The sequence below is a fragment of the Vulpes lagopus genome, chromosome 11 (genome assembly GCF_018345385.1).
Source record: "Vulpes lagopus strain Blue_001 chromosome 11, ASM1834538v1, whole genome shotgun sequence".
Classification (NCBI taxonomy): Eukaryota; Metazoa; Chordata; class Mammalia; order Carnivora; family Canidae; genus Vulpes; species Vulpes lagopus.
This window is the reverse complement of record NC_054834.1, coordinates 87,240,246-87,263,694: the sequence shown is the minus strand read 5'-3', so window position 1 is coordinate 87,263,694 and position 23,449 is coordinate 87,240,246. Positions and strand designations below refer to the sequence as shown.

General features: G+C 35.2%; 1 protein-coding gene across 1 annotated transcript in view; it reads left to right on the top strand.

The window, feature by feature from the left end:
* KCNH7 (potassium voltage-gated channel subfamily H member 7) overlaps positions 1–23,449 on the top strand; it is a 477,016-nt gene that overhangs the window by 349,787 nt on the left and 103,780 nt on the right. The window contains exons 5-6 of the mRNA XM_041722501.1: positions 2,447–2,467; positions 10,761–10,975. Of these exons, the coding sequence (XP_041578435.1) occupies positions 2,447–2,467; positions 10,761–10,975 (236 nt within the window). The remainder of the gene's footprint in view (positions 1–2,446; positions 2,468–10,760; positions 10,976–23,449) is intronic.

The window sequence follows — 23,449 nt, the reverse complement described above, 5'->3', positions numbered from 1 at the left end:
GTGATTCAGATAAATCCCAACAGGGTGATTCAAAGGACTGACATACATTTTAGTTAGTCCAGTTAGTGTAAGCATCTTTAGGAATCATACTGACTTCTGAAATTGGCCTTATTGCCCGAGTTACAGTATAATAACATTCTTATATAATAAATGATATACGATCAGAGCATAGTACAGACTTCGCCTGTCGTTTGACAGTGGTGCTGAGTAGGTTAGATCAGATCTCATGATTTCACTGTATTTTCAATTCTCTGTTGTCTCTATTTAGTACATAGTTGCTGGAACGATTATGGGAAAGGATAATCTAACATTTCTGGACTTCTCAATTCAGGACTGTCAGTAGTGAGGTCATTCTTGATTTTCTTCCCGTACCCAAGCTATGTTATTTTCCAAAAAGGTATCACTTCCTGGCAGATGCTCCAGTCATCTGGCTATTGATTAGTAAATTCAGAGAGTATTTGGTAGTTCAGCTTTAGAGCAATTTTAGCTACAAAATCACTGATTGGCATAGAAGAAACTATACCTCCTAAGGCTGCATAATTTGATATATTTTAGAAACTGAGCAGCTGACAAAGAAAGATGGAAAGCTTTTTTTTAATGTATTATTATTTTTTTACCAAGTGTAGTTGACACACGATGCCACATGTGGATGAGAAATTTTTTAAACTGATTCTAGTTTCATGAATTCATGTGCCTGGTGAGCACCTGAAATTCCACATGCAGGAGATTTTGAATTCAGATTATTGCCTCCTCGTTCAAGAAGAGGAATTTCCTTCTACATAGGCTATCTTTATAGAACTTTAAATAATTTACAGATACAGTAGTGCATAATACTTTACATTATCCGTCTATTCTGTATTATCAAGTACCTTAGAACTCTACTTCTCAAACCGTTCATGGTGAAGGACCAGAATTTTTTCTAATCCATCCCAAACAAATAACATTTGTAAGTATTAAAAAAAAATGCACTCTTAGAAAAATGAAATAAAACAATAGACATAGAAGATATAAACCCCTATTGTTTTATTATTAGATTGACCAGACATAAAATTGCTTTGTCAAATTGCTACAAGGCTCTTCACTCTGATTTCTGCACTTACATTGTCATGGACAGATAACAAGGTCTCAACTGGCCCAATACAGACTGCATGCTCTTAGGATGTCAAAGCAGCAGTAACTATATAATGCACCTTCCAGTCAGGGATTTGGGGAGTTTCCAAATCTTTATATATAAATTTGAGGTTTGATAAGTAATGTTATAATTTTTAACTACGTGCAAGCAGTACTTTGGGGTCCTGCTTCTGATGGAGATAATTAATTCTATGTAATCAAGATCTCTCCATTTATCCCTATTTGCCTTTTTATGGTCCCTCAAAGAGGGCAGAGTTGTCATGTAAGGTCACAACTTTGTGTATCTCTGTCAAAGGCAATGTCTACACTAGCAATTCAATATACCAACTATTGAAATTGCTTCGATCGTAAGCTTTGAAACAATGAAGATATATCCCAAGATTTTAAATAAGCACCGCATTAGCATAGATGTCAACAAATGTTGAACAGATTTTTCAAATCTTGGATATATTTGAATGGTTTTGACATGACTCCATTTATTTTAAGCTTGTTTGTTTCAAAACTAGTAATGCATATTTTGTTAGTAGCAAATATGCATCAAAGAGTCAGATTGCTAATCTCAAAATAAATCTGAAAACACTCCAATTTGAGACTTGAAAACAGCTCATGTTAATATAAATGAATTTCTTAAATATTTTAGGTACTGAGTGCCTTGTGAGAACATAAACCTAAAAATCTCACATTACTTTTAACAGTCAAATCTTTCAGTGACTTCTTACAATCATTTTTGCCTAAGAATGACTCTTTGAGTGCTATGTGGTATTTTCAAAATATACATTGAAGAACATTTGTAGAAGGGGCAGTTAAGAGAATTCTGATTAATAACTCAAGTTGGATTATTAAGGTAAGCTGTTGTCTTAGAAATATTTTTCCTTATTACTTTACTAGGTTAAATCATATGAAAAAAAATTACTTTACAATACCAAATGTTGCACAGTCTTCTTTGTAAATGATGGTTGAAGTGACACTAACATTGGCTTCTGACAAGATTGAAAATTTTTATCACAACTGTAGGCAGCTGGGAATGCCTTTCTCTAAACCGTCATAATTTTAAAATCTATATCTTGGAATCCAGTTAAGTGAGATAAATGTTTCATGTATTTAAACATGCATGCTTATTATGGCAGATATCATTTTTGGTTTATGCATTTTACTGGATTGAATAGTGAAAAATGCTAATTTCAAAGATGCATTTTCAGTCATTATATCCTGTTTACTCCTGATTGTTTTTACAGAGGTAATTCAGTGTATATAACATAATTTTAGTCTTCTTTTTATATTTCTTTCTTTTTTTATCCTTATGTGCTCAAAACAGACAATGGTCGCAATGTCAAAGGTAATGTACGAACTCAAATTTCATCATCTGATGCTCAAAGTGCCCCTTTACTTGGCATGTTAACTCGCCTGCTGTATGCCCTGTTCAATGCAACATCATGCTGCCCTTAGCTAGTCCAGGTGCCTGGTGGAGACATCATGGCTTGATTTTGTTGGAGACATTGTTATTTTCTCAGCTGTTCACCAAAGTTTATGAACTCCTTTTTTCCTGCAAGAAGTATAAGGCTAGGTTGACAATGAACACTTCCTGAATATTTAAACCATTTGGAAAGAAACAAATATCAAGCTAAATATATTCCAGTGTGAAAGAGGCACATAAGCCTATTTCAGCCAAAAAAAAAAAAAAAAACAAAAAAAAAAACAAAACAAAACAAAAAAAATTGAGTGCAAGATTAAATAAAGTAATCAAAGTGCTACATGACAGTATCACTTCACTTGTTCCTCTTTTGTTTCCTTAAAACTAGTTTCACGTTCCTGGATGGCAGGGGGTATGGTTTTAAGCTTACTGTAGTAGTAAATTGTACATGCATGAGAGTCATTTCTATTTTTCTATATTACATTTCAGTCATTTTTAATTGTGTCCTATATTAGTCTGAAATCACTGGCATGACCTATAGCTACTGTAGGGCAATGTTTAAGTGGGCAATACCTCTGGATAAATCTGGATTTGACTAAAATTTGAAATTCACCTCTGTTTTTTCTACTATATCATAGTAGATACAGGAATTCACAAAATATAGTAATCATATTATTCTCATTTAGTTGAAAACGTTTGGACTTAGTCTTTTAACATAGGCCATGCATGCTGCCGTGAGTGTGCATATAGTGACAATGACTCATTTTGTGCATGTGTGTTGCATGGACACGTCTCCACCAGTAACCGTCATTACTTAAAATTCACTGTTTTGGCCTCTTCTGTATGTCACTGCTACTCTGATCACTATGAAGTTTTGTATATTGATTTCTCAATTGCTTCCCTAATTAAGTCGGAGCTGCTCACAGTTATGAATTAATAACAGTAGACACTAAAGCTGTTTTCTGGTCAGCCATCCAGGGTGATTTGAAAAGAAAGGAAATTGTGGCAGCTTCTCCCCATACCAATTTTATTTTGCAAGCACTTCAAAAAGGGTCTGTGCAGGTGACCTCCAATAGCAGGATGGTACTTCATCTACATGATTATTCTATCCTTGGCCTGTCTACTGTAATTTGTAAAAGGGAGCAAATTAGTGTCAGCTGTGATGGTGATTTGCATAGATATAATTCAGGATATAATGTCAAGAAACAGAATACAGATACCTCTTGCCAACTCGTCTGTATGAAATATGACTGGCTTTAGCATTTAACAATTAGCAATTAATTATTATTAGACATTGATTTTCCAGTGATCATTTAAATGCAACGAGAAATGAATCTAATTTTTCTCAATATATAGAAAACTGAGCTTGCTTATCTTCCAAACTAGTAGTTCACACAATTGCCATTCAAACTATATTAATTTTATTTTTCCCTCATAAATAAATCCATTTAATCTCCAACTCTTTTCCCTCAACCCTCCATTTTTTAACAGCTATAGTCTTTGAACAAAAATAAATTATCAAAATCAGAATTTGGGATTAGGAAACTCTAAACCATTGTCAAAAGTTTTCACATGTTAATACTTATGAAGTTAAACTCCCAAATTAGATTTTTTAAAACGTGCAAATTTAATTTTAAAATGAACATAAATATATCCTCCAAAGTTTTCCTTATTTGTTCAGACTCTGGTTTTGAAACTATCAAAAAATACTTAAGTGTCTAGCTCTTTAAGGTTTTCGCAGAACAGGGGCACCTAGGTGGCTCAGGATTTGAGCATCTGCCTTTGGCTCACTTCATGGTCCCAGAGTCCTGGAATCGAGTCCCCCACCAGGCTCCCTGTTTTGTTTCTAAACCACATTTCAATAAAAACTTTAAAAAATAAAAGACAAATTTCTATACTTCATTGTATACAAATCATAATTATAGTTGTTTTCAATATCCAAATCACCCCAAAATAATTTTTTACTAAAATAAAATAAATAATTCCAGCAGGACTTCAAGGCTTATTCTCCTCAGGATAGGGTGTTGGCTAAATCCCTGACACAAGTGGTAGAGAAATTTTTACCTCCTGAAGATACCATTCTCTAACTTCCTTGGGAAATCTATTTTACTGCCTGTTACACAAAGAGCTAACCTAAATCCTTCTTGCTGAAATGCAATTTTCTTCCCCCTTTATCTATCCTGAGTGGACAGAGATACCAGCTGGTCACTTTTAATCTTGATGGAATATCACAGTATAAAAACTGCAAATTGGTACTTGGTCTTTTCTTCTAAAATGGAATCATTTCCATTTAACCTTCTTTCCTAGGATTAATTTTGTTTCCACTTAATAAATTTCCTTGGCACTCTGACTTTTTGAAATAAGACTTCAGCGATCTAACTGTAACCCATTATCAAGAATTGAAAAAGTTATTCAAATATATTGTGTATGCTGTTTATATGTACGTATGTACACAAATTTTTTAAACAATTTCTTTGATATTATGAGAGGTGAACCTAATCCTGCCTCACTCACATATTAACTGATTTTTACCTCCAATTTAATGGTTTCTCTGCTATTCTGCTTTTCAAATCATCCATAAAAATTAACCCCACTTACCCTACTTATTAAATAGGTCACTAATATAAGTTTGCCCCTCTATTGCTTCCACTTCCTTATTATTTCAGGTAACTCCGTATCCCACTGACAATGGTATGTTCAGTTCCCATCTTGTCTGTGAATCGGACATATGAATCAGAAACAAAATTATTTGGAAGATTTATTACAATTTTCACTTCCTTAAGCCACAAAACCTATCAGACTTACAAAGAAAATCAACTCATCTGATACAGCTTGTTTCTCTTAAGCTACACTGGCCATTACCAACATTTTGTGACCTTATAAGAATTTGCAAATTGATTTTCAACGGTGATAGTTATCTTCTGAAAATTGTGTGTCATGCACTGAATTGTGTGTCATCCACAAATAACATGATCACTTCTTGTCTATCTTTCTAAGTGTTAAACTGGTTGCCAGTGTTTTTTTGCGAAGTCCAATTACTAGACACTTCATTTGCATTTTATTAGTGTTAAGTCACTTCAGCAATTTACATTTTTATTTACATAAAGTTTTACTAAACTTTAGCCCAATAAACTCAGTAACCTAAGAAATATTGTATACAGACCTGATGATTTAATAACAATCTTATTTTTTTTTTTGCTTTCCTTCTTTTGTGTCCCATTTGATCCTCGAGAGCAACAATCTTAAGAAAATAGCATTATTATTTTTTTAATTATCAGATGTCCTTAATTATATATCAGCACCATCTAAAGGAAAATATATTCTCTTTCAGCTTCTTGTAACTTATGATAAATTCAAATAACCTCATCATAAAAATTTTAAATATCTTTAATGTAAAATTCTTCCCAGTTGTTGCTTTAGCCTCTGGCTTGATACCTAAATTCAGGATATTTCTTTGGAGCTGGAACCTGGCCTATTTAATATTTAATCGGACACTTGTAATATATTAGAGCTTTATCCAGCTGTTGGTTTAGTCTACTTGGTCACCTGTTTTTCATCTCCTTCTAGTATACTGGAACGTTTAACCTGGTCATCCATTTCGCAAATGTTTCTCTAAAGAGCATCAGCTTCCCCTATGCACTTTTGAGTTTTACCTTCCTTTCTATTGAACCTATTATTTCCCTTTATTTCTGCCCATTTATTTTATTTAAATTCATTTACTTTGTTTTTCAGGTTATTCTCCTTTCTTTCATTAGAATCCTAAATCCCATCTGTTCATGATCACTCTCAGGGAGGCTGCCTTTCACCTTTAAATCCTCAACCAAGGCCTCTCTGAATATAGACCTAGGAGGTAGGAAACCCTGTATTCTGATTTCTAGCCCTTGATGCTTATTCCCCTTTGGCCTCATAGTCTGTTTGCTTAGGTTTAAAATTATTAAAATAAGAATATTGTGAATAATTAAAGTGTTGGAAAAATTTTCACTAGAATTTGGGTAGGTTTTAGAGGAACCTAAGCTAATGCTGATCATCTTGCAGACTCAGACTTCTGCATATAAACATTTGCTTTAAAATCAGTGGAAAAAGCATAATGATCTTTGTTATGCAGGATGAAATAGATTGTAAATATCTTATCTAAGTAGCGTGTGTGAATTATTTTAAGGAACATTTTAGGTTTTGCTGAATTCTTTAAATGGATAGATTTAAAAGAAAGCCTAGATTAAATCTTTAACATTAAGAACTTAAAAAAAGAGAAACAGAATAAAGTAACAGTTCAGAAAGGTTATCCGCCAGTAAATATGAGAAGCTAAAATATGGACTCAATGAAGTTATAATATTCTGAGGGCAAATCTGAGTATGACATGTATTGACCAGTGGTTTCTCAGCCCTATCAGATCCAATGTCCCTTTGTTTCTACAATATTTTATTATTTTCATTTTACTATCCTGTAACAATATTTAGAGATAAGTTAACCTATTTCTAAAAGATCAACACTATTCTTTAACCATAATGTAAAGGAGGAATACAAGAAAAGCAGTTGATAATAAAATGATATTTTTCTCAATGTGTTGATGTTCAAACATAAGTACACTAGAAGATATAATGCAATGATCGGGCATTTAAAAAATGGCTTTTAAGGGCATTAAGTTGTCCAGATAAGTACTGGATAAGATGATGGAGCAGGAGTATTGGTAGATAACAAAATAAAAACCACTAGTGGAATAAATAATAACAGATCATAATTATTTATATATGAATTTTAAAAACAGGAAATAACCAAATTGAATTATGAAAAAAACACCAAGATAAACTGGGGGAAAATGAGGAAGTATGATATTCTCACAAATGAACTGGCCCTTACCAGCTCAGTGTAATGTTAACATGATTCCCTATGTGATACTAATGAATTGCACTGAAAAAGAAATCCCTCCAAATGTCAGAACATATAGTCTTCTTCCAATATTCAAGAAAGGTCTTGCTGACCATACACGTTCCTAAACAATGGGTTGGAACAAGAAATGGCAATCGAGACATTTTGGTGAAGTTGTGGCAGATCTCTAGAGAGTTACCAAAGTGAGACTGGAAACCAGCAATCTCAAGACAAAAAATTTCAAATGTTTAGCTCTTACTACATAGTTTCTTTTAATTGAATCATGTATCATTTTACATATATAGAGAACAAGAATATGAAATCTTTTTTGAAAGATATGTTATTAATGATTTTCACTGTGATTCTTATAATTCTCTGCAAATTTAATATTTGGTTCCAGCAGTTGACCAAAAAAAAAGGACACACATCTCTCTGCTTACATATTTGCTCATAACATGCAAACACAGACTATAACCTTATCCCTGAAGTCTGAAATTTCATATTGATAATTCAAATGCCACAAGTAGCATAGTTCCAAGTGATACGATTTTGCAAAATGGTGAACAACCTATGGTAAAGTTCTGAACAAAACGATATAAAGCTCTTTCCCCTCCATGGTAGTTGTAGCTCTGGAAAGCTCAATGCATATTAAAATCCTGTTAAAAGTAGATTGTGAAAAAAAAAAAGTAGATTGTGCTATTTATATGTGAAATGGGTTCAAGACTCAGATCATTATAAACAGGCTTTCACCTCCAGGAATGTCCACTGGGACTTCTGGGACAGTTTTTCAAGATGAAAGAATAGCCACCTCCCATCATTATGACAAACAAAAATGTCCCCACAAATGCCTTTAGGATGAAGTATCGTCATACTTGAGACCTCTTGCTTATTGGTGTGGACAATTCAGTGGAGTTTATTGGAACTGGCCACAGGGACAATCAAAGTGTATTTAACACTGTTTGCTTTAGTATCATAAATCATCCATGTTTTTGCTTGATTTTTTAAACAACTCTGTAGACAATCAGCTACAGAAATCCACCACATAGAAGGATGATAGAGAAAGAAAATTAAAGGAAAGTTGTAAGGCTTTTAAACACAGCTACATATCTGAGCTCAACTTTCTCTAATCTCCTTTCAGTATCCCTGCGTGCCGTAAAAGCACTTAATGAGTAAAATATGACATTAAAGAAAAGACATTATCTAAGAAGTCTAAAGTCCTAGAATGTTTTATAAATTTTGAGATATAGGCCTGGAATGTAGCCATAGAATGATACAAAAAAGGAAACACTACCTAGGATATGTTAGAATAATAAATCAATGGTGTGTGGTGGAGACTTGCACAGAGACCTAGAGAATGGGGTTTCTGTCAGACTTGTCTGGGCGCTAGATTAATATGGTGCCACTTTGGGCTCATATTTCTCTCCTTGTCATATAAATAGAGAAGAGAGTATGAATCTATATGCAAATGAGAGCATACTGGACAATAAATGCTCAAAGAGCTCAATGACATTAGTCACTTAGATGGACTTGATCATGATCATGGATAAAACTCAGGGAATGAGGGATCCCTGGGTGGCGCAGCGGTTTGGCGCCTGCCTTTGGCCCAGGGCGCGATCCTGGAGACCTGGGATCGAATCCCACGTCAGGCTCCCGGTGCATGGAGCCTGCTTCTCCCTCTGCCTGTGTCTCTGCCTCTCTCTCTCTCTCTGTATGACTATCATAAGTAAATTAAAAAAAAAAAAATTAAAAAAAAAAAACTCAGGGAATGAATAGAAATGCACCTCAAGGAACACTATATCTACCACATAAGTGAAAATTCTCCTAAAATCATCTGAAACTTATATAATAACCTAGCATAAACTTTTATAAATGAATATAGTGAGAATTTTTTCCAAATTAACTATGGAATAAGTGATGGATATTTTTTATTAGCATTATATTTAAACCAAGTTGATTTATTGTTGTGGTTCAAAATACACAACCTATAAATCTAATTTTCAGGTGTTTAGACCTTGTTTGGTGCATAAAGTGTTTTTTTATCCCTAAGATATATTCTTTTCATTCTGGACAGAAAAAAAAAATAGCATAAGGCAAACTTTGCTGACTAGCACGTTTAGTCACACAGTTTGTATGTTTTAAGCACTCTCCAAGGCAGTGAGATAATGGCTGGGTAACACTCATGGGCTCAGGATTTCTATAAAATTATCCCTGATACTAGGCTTTAAGAGCTATATAACTATAAAAGTTGCAATACCCATTGTACAAGAAACTCTTTGGGGCATTTCCTGACTTCCATAAACACACAATAAGTTCAACTCAAGATGTAGCTGGTCGGTGTATTCATACTCAACAAGGGGGCCAGGAGTCCTAGAAACATGATAAATTGTCTTCATAAGAAGGAAATGAAATGTGAGAAGTGACTAAGTTTGGACAAACAGTACTACTAACTTCCAGATAGAAAATGAATAAGTTCTGAGGATCCAACGTATAGCATGATAAAAAAAGAGAGAGAGAGAGAGAGAGAGTAACCAGGTACTACCAACCCCAGCCAATTACCTGGCTATGTCACTTCAATTCTAAGTTATGTTTCTCAAGGCATTCTTCTGGTAGGTTTTTATAGAGCCCCCCCCCCCCAACCCTTCAAAAGAAAGTCTTAAATTTAAATGAAAGTGAGGTGAAGGAAAGATTTTTAAAATTTCACATAGGACTCTAGAGTTTTGGATAGAATACACACACATACATACAAATACATTGGCCTTTCTCAGTCTTATCTGAAATTCCCCCATCCCGGCTTACCTCTTCTAGAAGCTCTGTAAAACATCTCATACTAGTAATAGAAGCAGACAAAAAAAAAACTCAGCTGCTTGTCAGTTGTCATGGCCCAGAGAGGGCAGTAATGCATATTGGAACTAGGTAGACAGCCTGTTCAGAAATTTCATGACCAACATGATTTTAACCCTTAGGCAAGTTGTTCCCCAAATAATCCCTGGATTATAAAAAAAGACATTCTTGAGAAACCAATTTGGCCAATAATAGGCCAATAATAAGGAGTGGAGTTTTTTTTTTTTTCTTTTATTCCAGCCTTTAATGAAAGAAGTTAAGTAACAGCTAAAGATGCCATCTGCTCTCTGGGTACACACCTTGGACCCCATCTTATCCTCGGATACTCACATGTTGCTCCACGTGGCAGACAGTGACCCTAAACCTTGTGTTCAGGTATCAGCTGGCTGCATTTAGTCCAACCCGAAGCAGGGTCACACTGGCTGTGGATCATTAGCTGGTCATTCAGGACCATCTCTTTCTGCTATTTCTCCTGATACTGTTTTTACAAATACTTTCCAATTTTTTTAGGGCCTTTTAATCATATCAAGTCAAGCCTCCTGGGATCCACATCAGATTCAAATCTCAACAAATACAGCACCATTAACAAGATTCCACAGCTTACGTTGAATTTTTCAGATGTCAAAACTGAAAAAAAGAATGCATCCCCTCCTTCTTCAGATAAAACCATTATTGCACCCAAGGTTAAAGATCGAACACACAATGTGACAGAGAAAGTCACCCAGGTAAGATATGATTTCACTCTCAATTTTGACTATTTCTGAGCTTCTTCTCTGCATCCATATCATTTTTCCTATACGTGACTATCAAAAGAGGTAAGCTATTTATTTGTACTCCAATTTATCTTGAGATGTTGGGTAACTCTCTAATGCAACAGATAAATAAAACTATAGACTATGATTTTATCTATAACAAGACTTAGCAGAAATGGGCTAACTTGGTATTGTTTTTCTTTGTTGCAAAGGTAGTTAACCTGCTATTCATCATGTTAGGACATTTATTGTTTTGCTGCCAACGTCTGCATTATTAAAGCATGGTTTCTTAATATAATGGATGTGACTATTGAAACTTTAAGTGACTAATTGGGATTTACTCTAAACTGTGGCCTCCTTTTTTGCACTTACTCTACTAAGTAGACTCAGATATAAGTCAGTTGACTTAAGGAAAAGAGCTGAAATGATTAAAAGTCAGTAAATAATACATTTCACAGGAATAATATTGTTTTTGAATAAATATTGCAATTTGAACTAGGATAAAAATGTACTGTCTAGCAGGAACCCTGCTTTAAAGAATAGATAAAAATAATTTGTACCTATTATATCAAAATACCAACCTAAGCAATATCTAGCTTTTGCTTACATTGCACTTACATTGTTGGGAATTCATGACTCTAAAATTTGTGTCAAGTAAACAGTTCTTTTACAAACACTTTACTTGGTATATTTGCTTAGCAAATCTTTTCAAGAACTGTCACAATATAAAGGTAAACTTGGCCCCAATCTCTATCCCAAGCCTTGAAGATTTTGAATTGATAAACTTTTTTTTTTCTGTAATTATAATCACTACCAGCAGTACTATAGTTGGTCTGTAAATAACCCATTGTGTGTGAGCTGAAATAACTGTGTAAAGACTGCAAGTCAGTTATAAATAAACCCAAGCCGTCTGTGTTTGAGATGAGAGATTATACATGCCATACTCTACTACATATTTTTATGTATATGTAGTAATGAGGCTTCCTACCATGCAATACTGAGAACATCTCTAGTACATATTTTAATATTTATGTAGTAATGAGGCTTTCTACCCTTAGCATTTCACTTTTTTAGCTTAGTAAACTGGAAATTAAGAATAAGTTATAATAGTTACATTATATTAATATTATAATTTATAATGATTATTTGTAATAGTCCCATAACAAAGAAATTAAGAGATTTCAGAAATTGCACAGAAGGCTGATTGCAAATATTAAGGTCAGGACCTAGCCAGTAGCCAGGACAGCATAACAGCAATGGAGAATATAGTGAATTGTAGAGTGCAGGGCTCCTCTAAAGCAGATGGTTACCATTCAGCTCTAGCCAATTGTGGTCACAAGAATCTTTGACGATGTTTCCAAATCTTTCCATTTAAAAAAGAAGCTGGAAATCCAGGATTTAAGATAAGCTTTTACTTTCCAAAAGTTAGTAAACTAATTCAAAATGCTTTTTTAAGCCAAACAAAATACACCTTAAAGTCTATGGGCAGCCCAGTGTGATCTCTGCAAAGCTTCATGCGCTTGGTTTACTGCAGGGTCCACCCTATCCTGCTATGTTTAGCAGGTCTACTGAGCCAGGAGAGGGTGATACACATATGGACCAGAGGTGGTACCTGCCTTGGTGACTTTCTAAGCCTGGTGAGAGAGGAAACATTACAAATAGCATAAAGAAATTATGTTAATAATGAACACAGGAACAGGAGGAAACTAATTATGCTTTAAAAAAAGTAATTTCAGAGAAGAAAGAGATGTGATGGGGCATTTCATCTGGATCTAGAAAGTTACTTATCACATTGACTAGTAAGTGATGTTTAAGAGTATAAGTTAGAGTCGCATGCACTTGTATTTCAACTTTGACTAAGTCATTTATTGTGTATCATGAAGATGGGTGCCATTTATCGTGTGATATCAAGGCAAGCTTTAGTGACAAAACTTATTTCTCAGTGTTTTTAAAAAATAAGCAAAATGATGTGTGGAAAGTGTTCATCATAGTATAGGTATATAACATGCAATGTTAGTCATTATTCTGTTCAGTAATGTGTTTGTATGACTTCTCTCTGCTCTCCTCACCGTCTCTGCCTACATCCCTACATATTTGCAGACCAACTAGTACAATACCTGGCAGAGTGGAGTTCATGAAATGTTTACTGAAAGAAGGGAGGAAGGACAGAAAGAAGGGAGGGTGGAAGGGAGTAAGGGGAAGTTGGTGAAAGAGAAGGGGTGAGAATCTCAGGTAGAGAAAACAGCGAGAAGAAAGTTGTGGAGGCCCCAAAGTCCATATGTCTTCTGAAAACAGATATTTTCCTGGCTCAGGGAGAGACTAAGCTGGGCAGAAGCTTATGAGAGGTGCAACTTTCCCCTCTAGGTGGTTCTTCATTATCTTTGCACAAAAGTGCCTTGGGAGTCTAAGTAAAATGCAACAGCTGCCCTCAGACACTTGGCATTCTGTTAAATTCTCATGCTTTCTTTTTAAATTCCTCTTTTATATTTACCTTCATAATATGACAGTATTTGTTTTAACATTTTTAAAAAGAGTTTTAAATCATTTACCACTAAGGTAATCCTAAGTCCTCAAAACCACCCCATTGCTTTCCTACAGCTTTTCATACTTCACCCAAATAGTACAGTGCCCCTCTCAGAGACCCCCTAGAACCCCAACTGAAAAACAATGCACCTTAAAGATGTTGGAATATTTCAATTGGATCCTGTTTTATAAAAGATCACTCCTTTTTTTCTTTTCTAACAGTTTGAAAAATACAGTGATAAGAAGGAGATTATGGAGACAGAACACTTAAGTGGCTATGGTTCTGGTCAAAAATGATGAGGGACTGAAAAAAAGGCTGGGACCAAAAACTAGAAAGAAGAAGTGGTAGGAATGCTCCATCTGCTTTTAGTGCCGTCTATAGTTATTAGTAACAAACCTGCCAACTGTGTACATGTAAAACCAAACAAGGTAGAAATTGAATATTGAGAAATTCCTCCTACCGACATGGCCTCTGGAAATTTTGTTTAAACACTTGAAAGCAGGACTAGCCTCGCTTAATGTTTGTGAAATTTCTTCCTCATAGCTATCTCTGGAGTTTTCATTCACAGTATATAACATCAATTGTCCTCTAATCACTAAAAAAACTTGGTAATAACCCAAAGATCTTACTATTCCCTTTGTTAGGCCTATATGGAACTTCTCCTTGTTGGGATATTCTCACTGTATTTCTGTAGGCAGCCAGCAGTATTTTCTTTATTTAATGTTCTTATTTTATTCCCTTAATAGATTTGTATGTAACCCTTTCTTCAAAAGAAATCGGGGTTTTGTTCATAGATCATTCAATAGTGAGTTTTAAACATTCCTCTAAGCACAAAGAATAGAGCAGACATCAAGAAAAAAGGCATAAAATGAAAGGAACAATTAATCTCTGTTCATGTTATGCTCAATCAATATTTGGATTTCATCTCTATTATATATTGGTTAATTGCCAATTAGCCAAATTGTTATTTCTTCCCCAGCTAGAGTGAGTTTCTTCAGAGTAGAGGCCACATTGTTATTCATTCACTCTTTCATGCATTCATGTATTTGTTTATTCACTAAATAAGCATTTATTAAGTCAAGAATATACAGTGGTAAGCTCTAGGAATTTATGTGAAAAGGCAAATACTGTGTCTTCAAGAAGTGAGAGAGACAGACAAGTACAGGACATAGGAATTAGGATGCAGTGTGAAGGATTATACTGTAGGTAAACAGAATGCAGAGGGTACTGAAAGAGGAAACCTTACCTATATTGGGAGTTTGGGATAGTGGTTGGGGAATACAAACTCTAAGAAGAGTTTTGAAGCTTGAGAAGCTTCAAGGTTAGGAATTAGAATCTAGGGCAGCCTGGGTGGCTTAGCGGTTTAGCATGGCCTTCAGCCCAGGGCGTGATCCTGGAGACCAGGGATCCAGTCCTACATCAGGCTCCCTGCAGGGAGTCTGCTTCTCCCTCTGCCTGTGTCTCTGCCCCTCTCACTCTCTGTGTCTCTCATAAATAAATAAATAAAATCTTTAAAAAAAAAGGTATTAGAATCTGGAATGGGACACACTTAGAGGAACTGTGAGTACCAGAGAATGAATGAAACATGAGATGTTTGTATCACTAGTGCCTGCCATAATACGCAACATACAAGAAGAATCTTAAAAGATTTGGAAATGCACCAATGAAGACATTGACGAGAATTAAGCAAGAGTAAGTCTGTTGGTCAAAAATCCCCGAAGCAAATGCTTGCCTTCCAAATTCTCTCCATAGGCAAGATTCTGATTCTGGCTATTGTTTCAGGTCCAGAGACTCTTCATTGGCTGGTCTTATAGGCCAGGCTTCTAGAAGGCATCAGCTCTTTATGTCATATTCCATCTGTCTTTCTCTATTAATTAGAGAAAATAGAAAATAACTCTCTCAGGGTGTGGATGTTTTAAAACTACAATCTAGCTGGTACAGGCTGATGTCTTACTTTGAAGACAGGACTTTAATTGGCTAATTCCTACCAAATTCCACGAATTTTGTGGCGAAAAAACAACGAATTGGAAGAAAAGTTGGATGAGTGGAGAATAAAGATCTGCGTTTGCCATGAAGTTGTGGTTCTCAGTTGAGGATCAAATTCTTGGCTATCTATGCCTTCTTTTAAATAATAGTAAACTGAACTTTTGTACTCTTCTATGGTTTCATTTTTCCTGAGGCTAATTCTACTAGCTCAAATGTTACGCTAATCTTTAGGGTAAAATGTATTATTTGTTGCAATGTTCAGCTTTTACAAATTGGGTATTAGATCACTCTCCCTGCAGATGCATAAGAGTATCAGGAAGATTTAAGAAGGTACTGTGGGTTCCAAATCTTTATTGGCCAGTCACATGATACTGTATCTGTCAATCGATGTCATAACAGAATATCACAGAAACCCAATTGGAACTACCCTAAGCAAATATGAAAGGGGGAGGGGGAACTTATTGGATCGCATAACCAAAAAACTGCAAGGACAGATCTGCTTTAAGCCATGGCTACTGCATTCATGTTTGAACAGGTGATGACATTCTTGCCATCTCAGCTGCACTTTCTTCCATATTAACTTTAGTCAAAAAAAAAAAAAAAAAAGAAAGAAAAAAAAAACTTTACTCCACATCTTAAAAATGCAAGGACTTCAGACTGTCCCAACTCACATAATGCTCATAGTTGATACTCTGATGAGGAGGGCCTTCTCTCCTCTGGTGTCCATTACCTTCCTGAGAAAGTAGAATCCTGTTGGCCAACTTGGGTTTTGTGCTCATCCTTGTGCACTAAGAAGCATAGCCCCTTGACCAATGACCACATCAGAAAAATGTGGTGGGGGAGGGGAGACTCTAAAGAAGGAAAACCAAATAAGTGGCCCAATGCAAAGATGAAGATAGTAATTCAGGCTAAACATCAGTTTCTCTCTCTCTCTTTCTCTCTCTCTCTCTCTCTTTCTCTTTTTCTCTCTCTCTTTCACACGCACACACACACACACACACACACACAACCTTACTAAATATGCATTATGCACTATGTGCTGGATTGGCACTGGAAACACCGAAATATAAAAACCAGTACCAATACTCAAGAGGTTATAAACTACTTGGAGAAACACTATATAACAATAAATAATAATAGCACTTATAAGTACTAATATAGTAAATGCTACAAGATTATATTGTGAAACCAAAAGCAACTTACATTTCTTTTAGACTCAGTACCAGTCAAATTATGACCAAATAATTCTAGATTTAATAGAAATAATTTAATAGAAATCTATACTGTGATCATCAGAAAATAAGACAAATGAAAGGCCCTAAATGAACCTGGAGACCTTAATTTGGGGAAAATAATTACTACTAGTCCACGAGTATAATTTTTCCATAGTGTCATTATGGAAAGTACTAAAGAAAATTAGTTTTAGGAGTAATTGGAGCCTTGGGTCACAAGAAAGTAAACTCTGAGTGTTTAAAAGGCCATATAATCCTGAAATCCACATAGAACTCTAGAGCCAGAATAGATTCCCATTATTTAGGATTCATTTAAGTGTATTATTGGCATGAAAATAGACTTCTGATAGATTTAATAATAGCTGACATTGATTGAGCATTCACTATGTGCCAGGCTCTATGCTAAGTGGTTTAATTCATTATCAATTTGAATCCACATAACAGTCCTTCCTCTGAGTTGGTACTATTATTAACATCTCCATCTCAGAAGTGGAATCATGCTTAGAGAGAGGAAACAACTGGCCCAAGTCACATAAGGAAATGGTGGAAGTAGCCTTCAAACTGAGATCATATGACCCCAAACTTAAGTTATTTATCTCTAAAGTACACCCTCTCTGTAAGTCTGAACTAGCTCCCTATTTGCCCACTAGATCTACTCAGCAGTTAGGATGGCATTTGGACAGACCTGCAACATTGGGCTGTTTAGTCAAATCTTCATATGAAAGTTTAGTAGCAATTTACCAGAAAAGTGAGTCCACAGAAATAGGAGAGAATATGGTAGATTTTCTCCAGAATTCCTCAAATTCCTCAACAGGGGAGCTTCATTTCAGCATTATCTTTTGTGTGAGTTTATATGCTATTTTTCTTCTGCTAATTTTAGATTCAGATAAAGGATTTTGGATTTTGTTGGTGGCATACCCCAGTTGCAGGAAAAGCAAAATTACACTGATAATATTGACATAAAGAAGAACTCAAAGACTAAGGCTTTTTATTTTCCACTAAATTTTGTCCATTGTGAATATGCTCATTATCTCTTCATGTTTTTCAATGGCTCTAAACTTATATTTACTTCTGACAGAAACCCAAAACAATACTTATAATTCAGGACTTGTTTAGAAATGGAGATTAACTTATAATGGAGAAATAGTATTGATTTTATTAGCTAATGTTTAAAATTATTAATGTGTACAATTTTTGTATATCAACTAGCCTCAATAAAGCCAAAAAATAATTTATCATCTCAGGCTTAATAATATAAAATTTCTTAACACTTTCTGTGGTTTCCCTCATATTGGATAAATTTAATCCTAAATTTTCTTCAGTGCCAATATTTAAAAATATCTTTCTGATGCAACTACAAATTAAATGTAGTTATATGTATAGCAATGGTTTCATTAATAATACTGTTGTAATTCTAACTCCAGCTCAGATTCTGACACTAGCTGGATATCCTACAACTCAACTCAAATTATGACACTATCTACCTGGGGAGATAGCACCAGATTCCACAGGTTAAGGGTTCTGTCCCACAAAACTCCCCACTTCAGACACCAATCACAAGTCTAGGTTACCACCTGTACCTCTGACTGACTGGCTGGCTGCAGATTGGAGGTTCCCATGATCCATTCCTTGACTTGACTAATTTGTTAGAGCAATTATAGAACTTAGAGAAACATTTACTTATGTTTACCAGTTTATTTTAGGAAGATAGATATTTTATTTTCCTTTTCTCAGGAAAAGCCAGATGGAAAAGATGTATAAGGCAAGGTATGGAGATAGCGTTGGAGAGCTTCCAGGCCTTCCCCTGGTCCACTACTCTCCTAGCACCTCCATGTGTTTATCAGCCTGGAAGCTCTCCAAACCCCATCCTTTTGAGTTTTTTTGGAGGCTTCATTACATAGGTATTATTGATTAACTCATTGGCTATTGGCTGTAGATTCAAACTCCAACCACTCTCCCCATCAGAGATAGGGGCTGGGAATGAAGGTTCTGTTCTGACAATTACTAGGTTGGTTCCTCTAGTGACCAGCCCCCATCCACAGGTGACTTGAAGTGATTTAGGGGCTTTCCAAAGTTATCTCATCAACATTACAAAGACGTTTGTCACCCTCTTCACTTTGGACAATCAAGGGCTTAAGAGCCCAGGAACATGGAGAAAGACCAAATACATGTTTCTTTTTTAAACCATAATATCACAGTCATGAATTAAAAATTACATTTAATTTAAAAGTCTATATTTAACAGTTATTTTTATAAAGCCTCATTGATGCTTTGCTCATGAAATTACAAAACACAAAATTCACAATGCTTCTACAGAATGTTTTAAATGTTTTCCTAAACTTCATTTCTTGCTTAAACTAATATAAAATCATGCAAACTTCAATAAAACTGTACAGATCCTCTTGAACTGCCAGAAATAGTAATAATCACAAATTCCAAATTAAATTTGAAATGTAATGCAGGAGTCCGAAATTGCCTCTGAACACTTCCAATTTAATATGACATTAGTTTTGCATTCGTTGTCTTATTATTCTTTATAGAATACTATCAAACTTGGCACAGCAAAACAGAAATCCCCATCTAGTGCTTTCCCCATATTCTGGATTTAATCTATGTCTATACATGCAAATCAAAATGAAAAATATATGTGGATGCTACAAGTAGAAATAAAGCACATTCATCAGGATAATTATGGATTCAACATTTATGAGTGCTTACCAACTGTAAACCAAAGCTTTATGTATACTAGTGATGCAGAAATGTGTAAGTCAAAGTCCTTGCCTTCAAGGGCCTTTTACTAAATACAAGGCTTCTCCAGATGCCTGGGTGGCTCAGCAGTTGAGCCTTTGGCTCAGGGCGTGATCCTGGAATCCCAGGATTGACTGCCTCTCCCTCTGCCTATGTCTCTGCCTCTCTCTCTCTCTGTGTCTCTCATGAATAAATAAATAAAATCTTTTTAAAAAGAAAAAGCTTCTATATTTGAGATCCTGGGTTATGTTATCTAGTTTTCTCTGGGCAAATGAATATATTCTATCTAAGATTGTAAGTTATGGTGAGGAAAAGATAAAAATTAACATATACATTTAAGTAGCAATTGACTACTATAAACATGTTGTTGGCTATTAAATCTAAAAGAAAGATATTCATTATTTTGAAAAGGGAAATGTGTGATTTTTAAAGCAACAATTAATTTTTATCTATTTTCACTAAATACTATATGCATATTAAAACTCCTCAATATTTGCTCATATATTCTAAATTAAAATAGTTTTATTTCAGTTTAAAACACCACAATTAGCTCAAGAGTTATACTTCTCTGTAGTGTAGATGATGAAAGAAGGGCATCCTTATGAAAGCCTAGTAGCAACTAAGAGCCATACCTTGTAGGGCAAGTATTTATGTGTAATCACTTAAAAAAAAAAAAAGAAAAAAACACCTGTTCGGTTTTGTGCAGTCATTGCATATTTTTAAATGAAGGAAAGAGAAAATATCACCTCCTTAAAAAGTTTTGTCAGCCAAAGAAACCAGGTTGAAAATAGATGCTTGAAGAAAAGAAGTAAAATACCAGTGGTCAGAAGAGACAGGTTAAAATAATTTGGCTCAGCATACATAGTGATAGCCCGGTTGCTATGGCAACAGAGACACAGGAAGATTGTGGATATCTGTTGCCAGGATGTTTCATTTTTTATCCCCCCCAGTTAGTATGAGCCTTGGGTTAAACTCAGACCCAGGGATAGAAAAGAAGTTTTAGAGGGAGAGTTTCTTTGCTCATTTGCCCTCATGGCTTACAGGTTGGGACAAACACAGTTCAAATTGCGTTGCCTAGAGGCAGTAGGCAGAAGGAGTATATTTTTCATGTTTCACGGGATGAGAATCAGGCAAAGGATTTTTATCAGCTATGGAAATTCCAGAGCAGACATGGCATTTTCACATACCCAGGCAACCCAAGGTCTTATAATGTTAAGTAGCTGTGAGCTGTTCCTAGATTCATGAAATGAATTCAACCATGGAATTTTATTTAAAAAGAAATCCCAAGTAAGACAATAAAATAAAATAATAAAATTAAAATAAAATAAAATAATAATAAAACAAAATAAAATAAATAAAAACGTCTCATTGGTTTTCTGGGTGGTGAAATTGTGGGTAATATATTTTCCCCTCTAGCTCTATTTCTCTGTATTGTGGAAATCACATTTATAATGAAAACTATGTAGATAGATAATAAACCTTCTAAAACTCGATTGCTTTAAAAGAGTTCATTAAAAAGCAGTTAATCTTCATAGAATTTTAATATTCAAAGGAACTTCTTCCCTAGGTTTTTTTTCAAAACCTACTGATCAATGGAGTCCTCTGAGACACCCTCCCCCTCTTTCTCCCGTCCCCCAACACACACACACTCTGGAAATTTAGTAAATTGCAGTGAAATCTGAGGATTCTGAATTTTTAACAATCTCCATTCCATTTGCAACCTCGATTCTAACATTTTTAACATCAAGCAAATTTGGAAAATATGGATGTAGCCTGACCCTTTCATTATGTTGCTAAAGAAACTGAGAAAGGAACCCAAGTAAGGAGTTAAGCTTTATATTTCTTCATTGCTATCGTACATCTATCTCTTTCTGTAGATTTCTGAATGAGATAAAAAAAAAAAACCATGTCAGTTCATGTTGGAGAAACAGGCGTCCTTTCATAGGGGAACATCCTGATTCCAGGAGAATCTACTGCTATTTTCACTTTCTGGACAAACCCTCTAAGACACAATCTCCATGTAAATGTGTTTGCCTAGGCTGGAGTCCCCCCAAAGTGTCTTCAGAACACTGGTCTCACAAGTATTTCCTAGAAGAAAAGTTGTCTTATTCAAATACCAGGCACCCTGTCAGAACCTATTTTTAATTATCTGTTTATATAGAATACCTATTGATATTCTGAGGAATTCATATTTGAGGGGAGATCCTGTAGGAAATACCAGCCTAGGCAGAAAGCTTTTTGGTGGATAATTATGAGCACTGTAGTTCAACTCAAACACGGATGTGTTAGAAATCTTAAAAGAAACAAAGTTGGGAGAGGCATGAGACAATAGTAGTGGGAAGGTGATGATACATAGTAAGTACATTTTTCTCCCTTGTTTTAATGAAGTCCATTTAGGTTTCTTTTCCAACCATGTCCCAAATATAGAACTTAGCGTGGGGGAGCTGGTGGAAATAGCATCTATATTCTTTTTTCTATTTTAAATACATCTGTTGCAAATACACCTATACTTTGAAGCCTACTTCTTTAGAATCACTTGGGTAGAAATGGAAAAATGTGAAATGCAAGATCATGAAGGAGAGACTTAAAAAGTGTCTCAGCTTTTCTTCTGAGACTACCATAGTTAAGGCTGACCTACTGTATTTTAGTGGACATATTGCTAAGAATGGAGAACCTGCCTTTTCAGCCCATTGTCCCAGGGGTCAGCCCAGTATCCAGAGGTAGGTGGTCCTAAGGATATCACTTTAATGTGAGGACAGAGATGAGGCGGCCTCCGATAGGATGTGAACCAGATCACATACACATGCTGTTTTCCATACTTCCTTGGCTCCTGTAAGTCATTTTGGTCTCTCAGTTCTCCTTTCCAGATGTAATAAAAAATATTTTAAAATGGTCTGCAGCTAGTTCCTGGTGCCTATTGATCCTTCTTACAGTTGAACTGAAGAATGAAGCTGACAAATCTCCATACTATTCCTAGGAACACAGTCTTCATTTTCAGGTCATGGCAACCGTGCTAGGTGAAATTGAGTGAAGAAGTCAAAAGAAAAAAATAATGTAATGGAGAAAAATATTAAATACTATTTATTGGTTGACTGGCAGCTGTCGGTTGAGCTATACAATCCTATTTCAGGTGATAAGCTGTCATTTGTAAACTGTGCCCATAGCTATATCCATTATTCATGGTTGGTATTGGAAAACAGTGATTTCAGGCCCCTAAATTTTCCTACCTGCAGGCACCTGAATTACTTCCAAAACAACTGTTATATTACCTCTCATGCCCTCACCTCTTTTTTCTGAAATTATCAGATCCTACCAGCCCACTTTGTGTCTCAGGTGAAGATAGATTCCCTCCCTCCCTTTCCTATATTTGAAATGAATGCATAAATCCTTTTTAAAAGAGATTTTATTTATTTATTCATGAGAGACACAGAGAGAGAGAGAGGCAGAGACATAGGCAGAGGGAGAAGCAGGATCCCTGAGGAGAGCCTGATGAGGGACTCCATCCCAGGACCCCGGGATAATGCTCTGAGTCAAAGGCAGACACTCAACCACTGAGCCACCCAGGTACCCCCTGAAGGCATAAATCCTGATGGACAAAGTACTTTAATTCCAGTAAATGTACAACTGCAGGCATGAGATTTCAGTATAAAGTTAACAAAAAAAAGAAAGATATTTTCCACAGAACAAGTATTACTGTCGAGTCTTTACAACCTAATACTTGAAAGTAAGTAAAAACTAAGGCACTAACTTTCTAGATATTAAAAAGAAATAATTACCATATTTTTACATTTTAAAATTATTTTATATAATTCATATGATAAAATAACCCATTGGCTTAGACTTCTGTTTAGTCACTTTAAGATTTTGAATATATTTCTTACACAGATTCTCTCAAATTTGTCTGCATTTTGAAACCTAATTAGTCCTTTAGAATCAGAGGGGAAAACAACTGTTGGA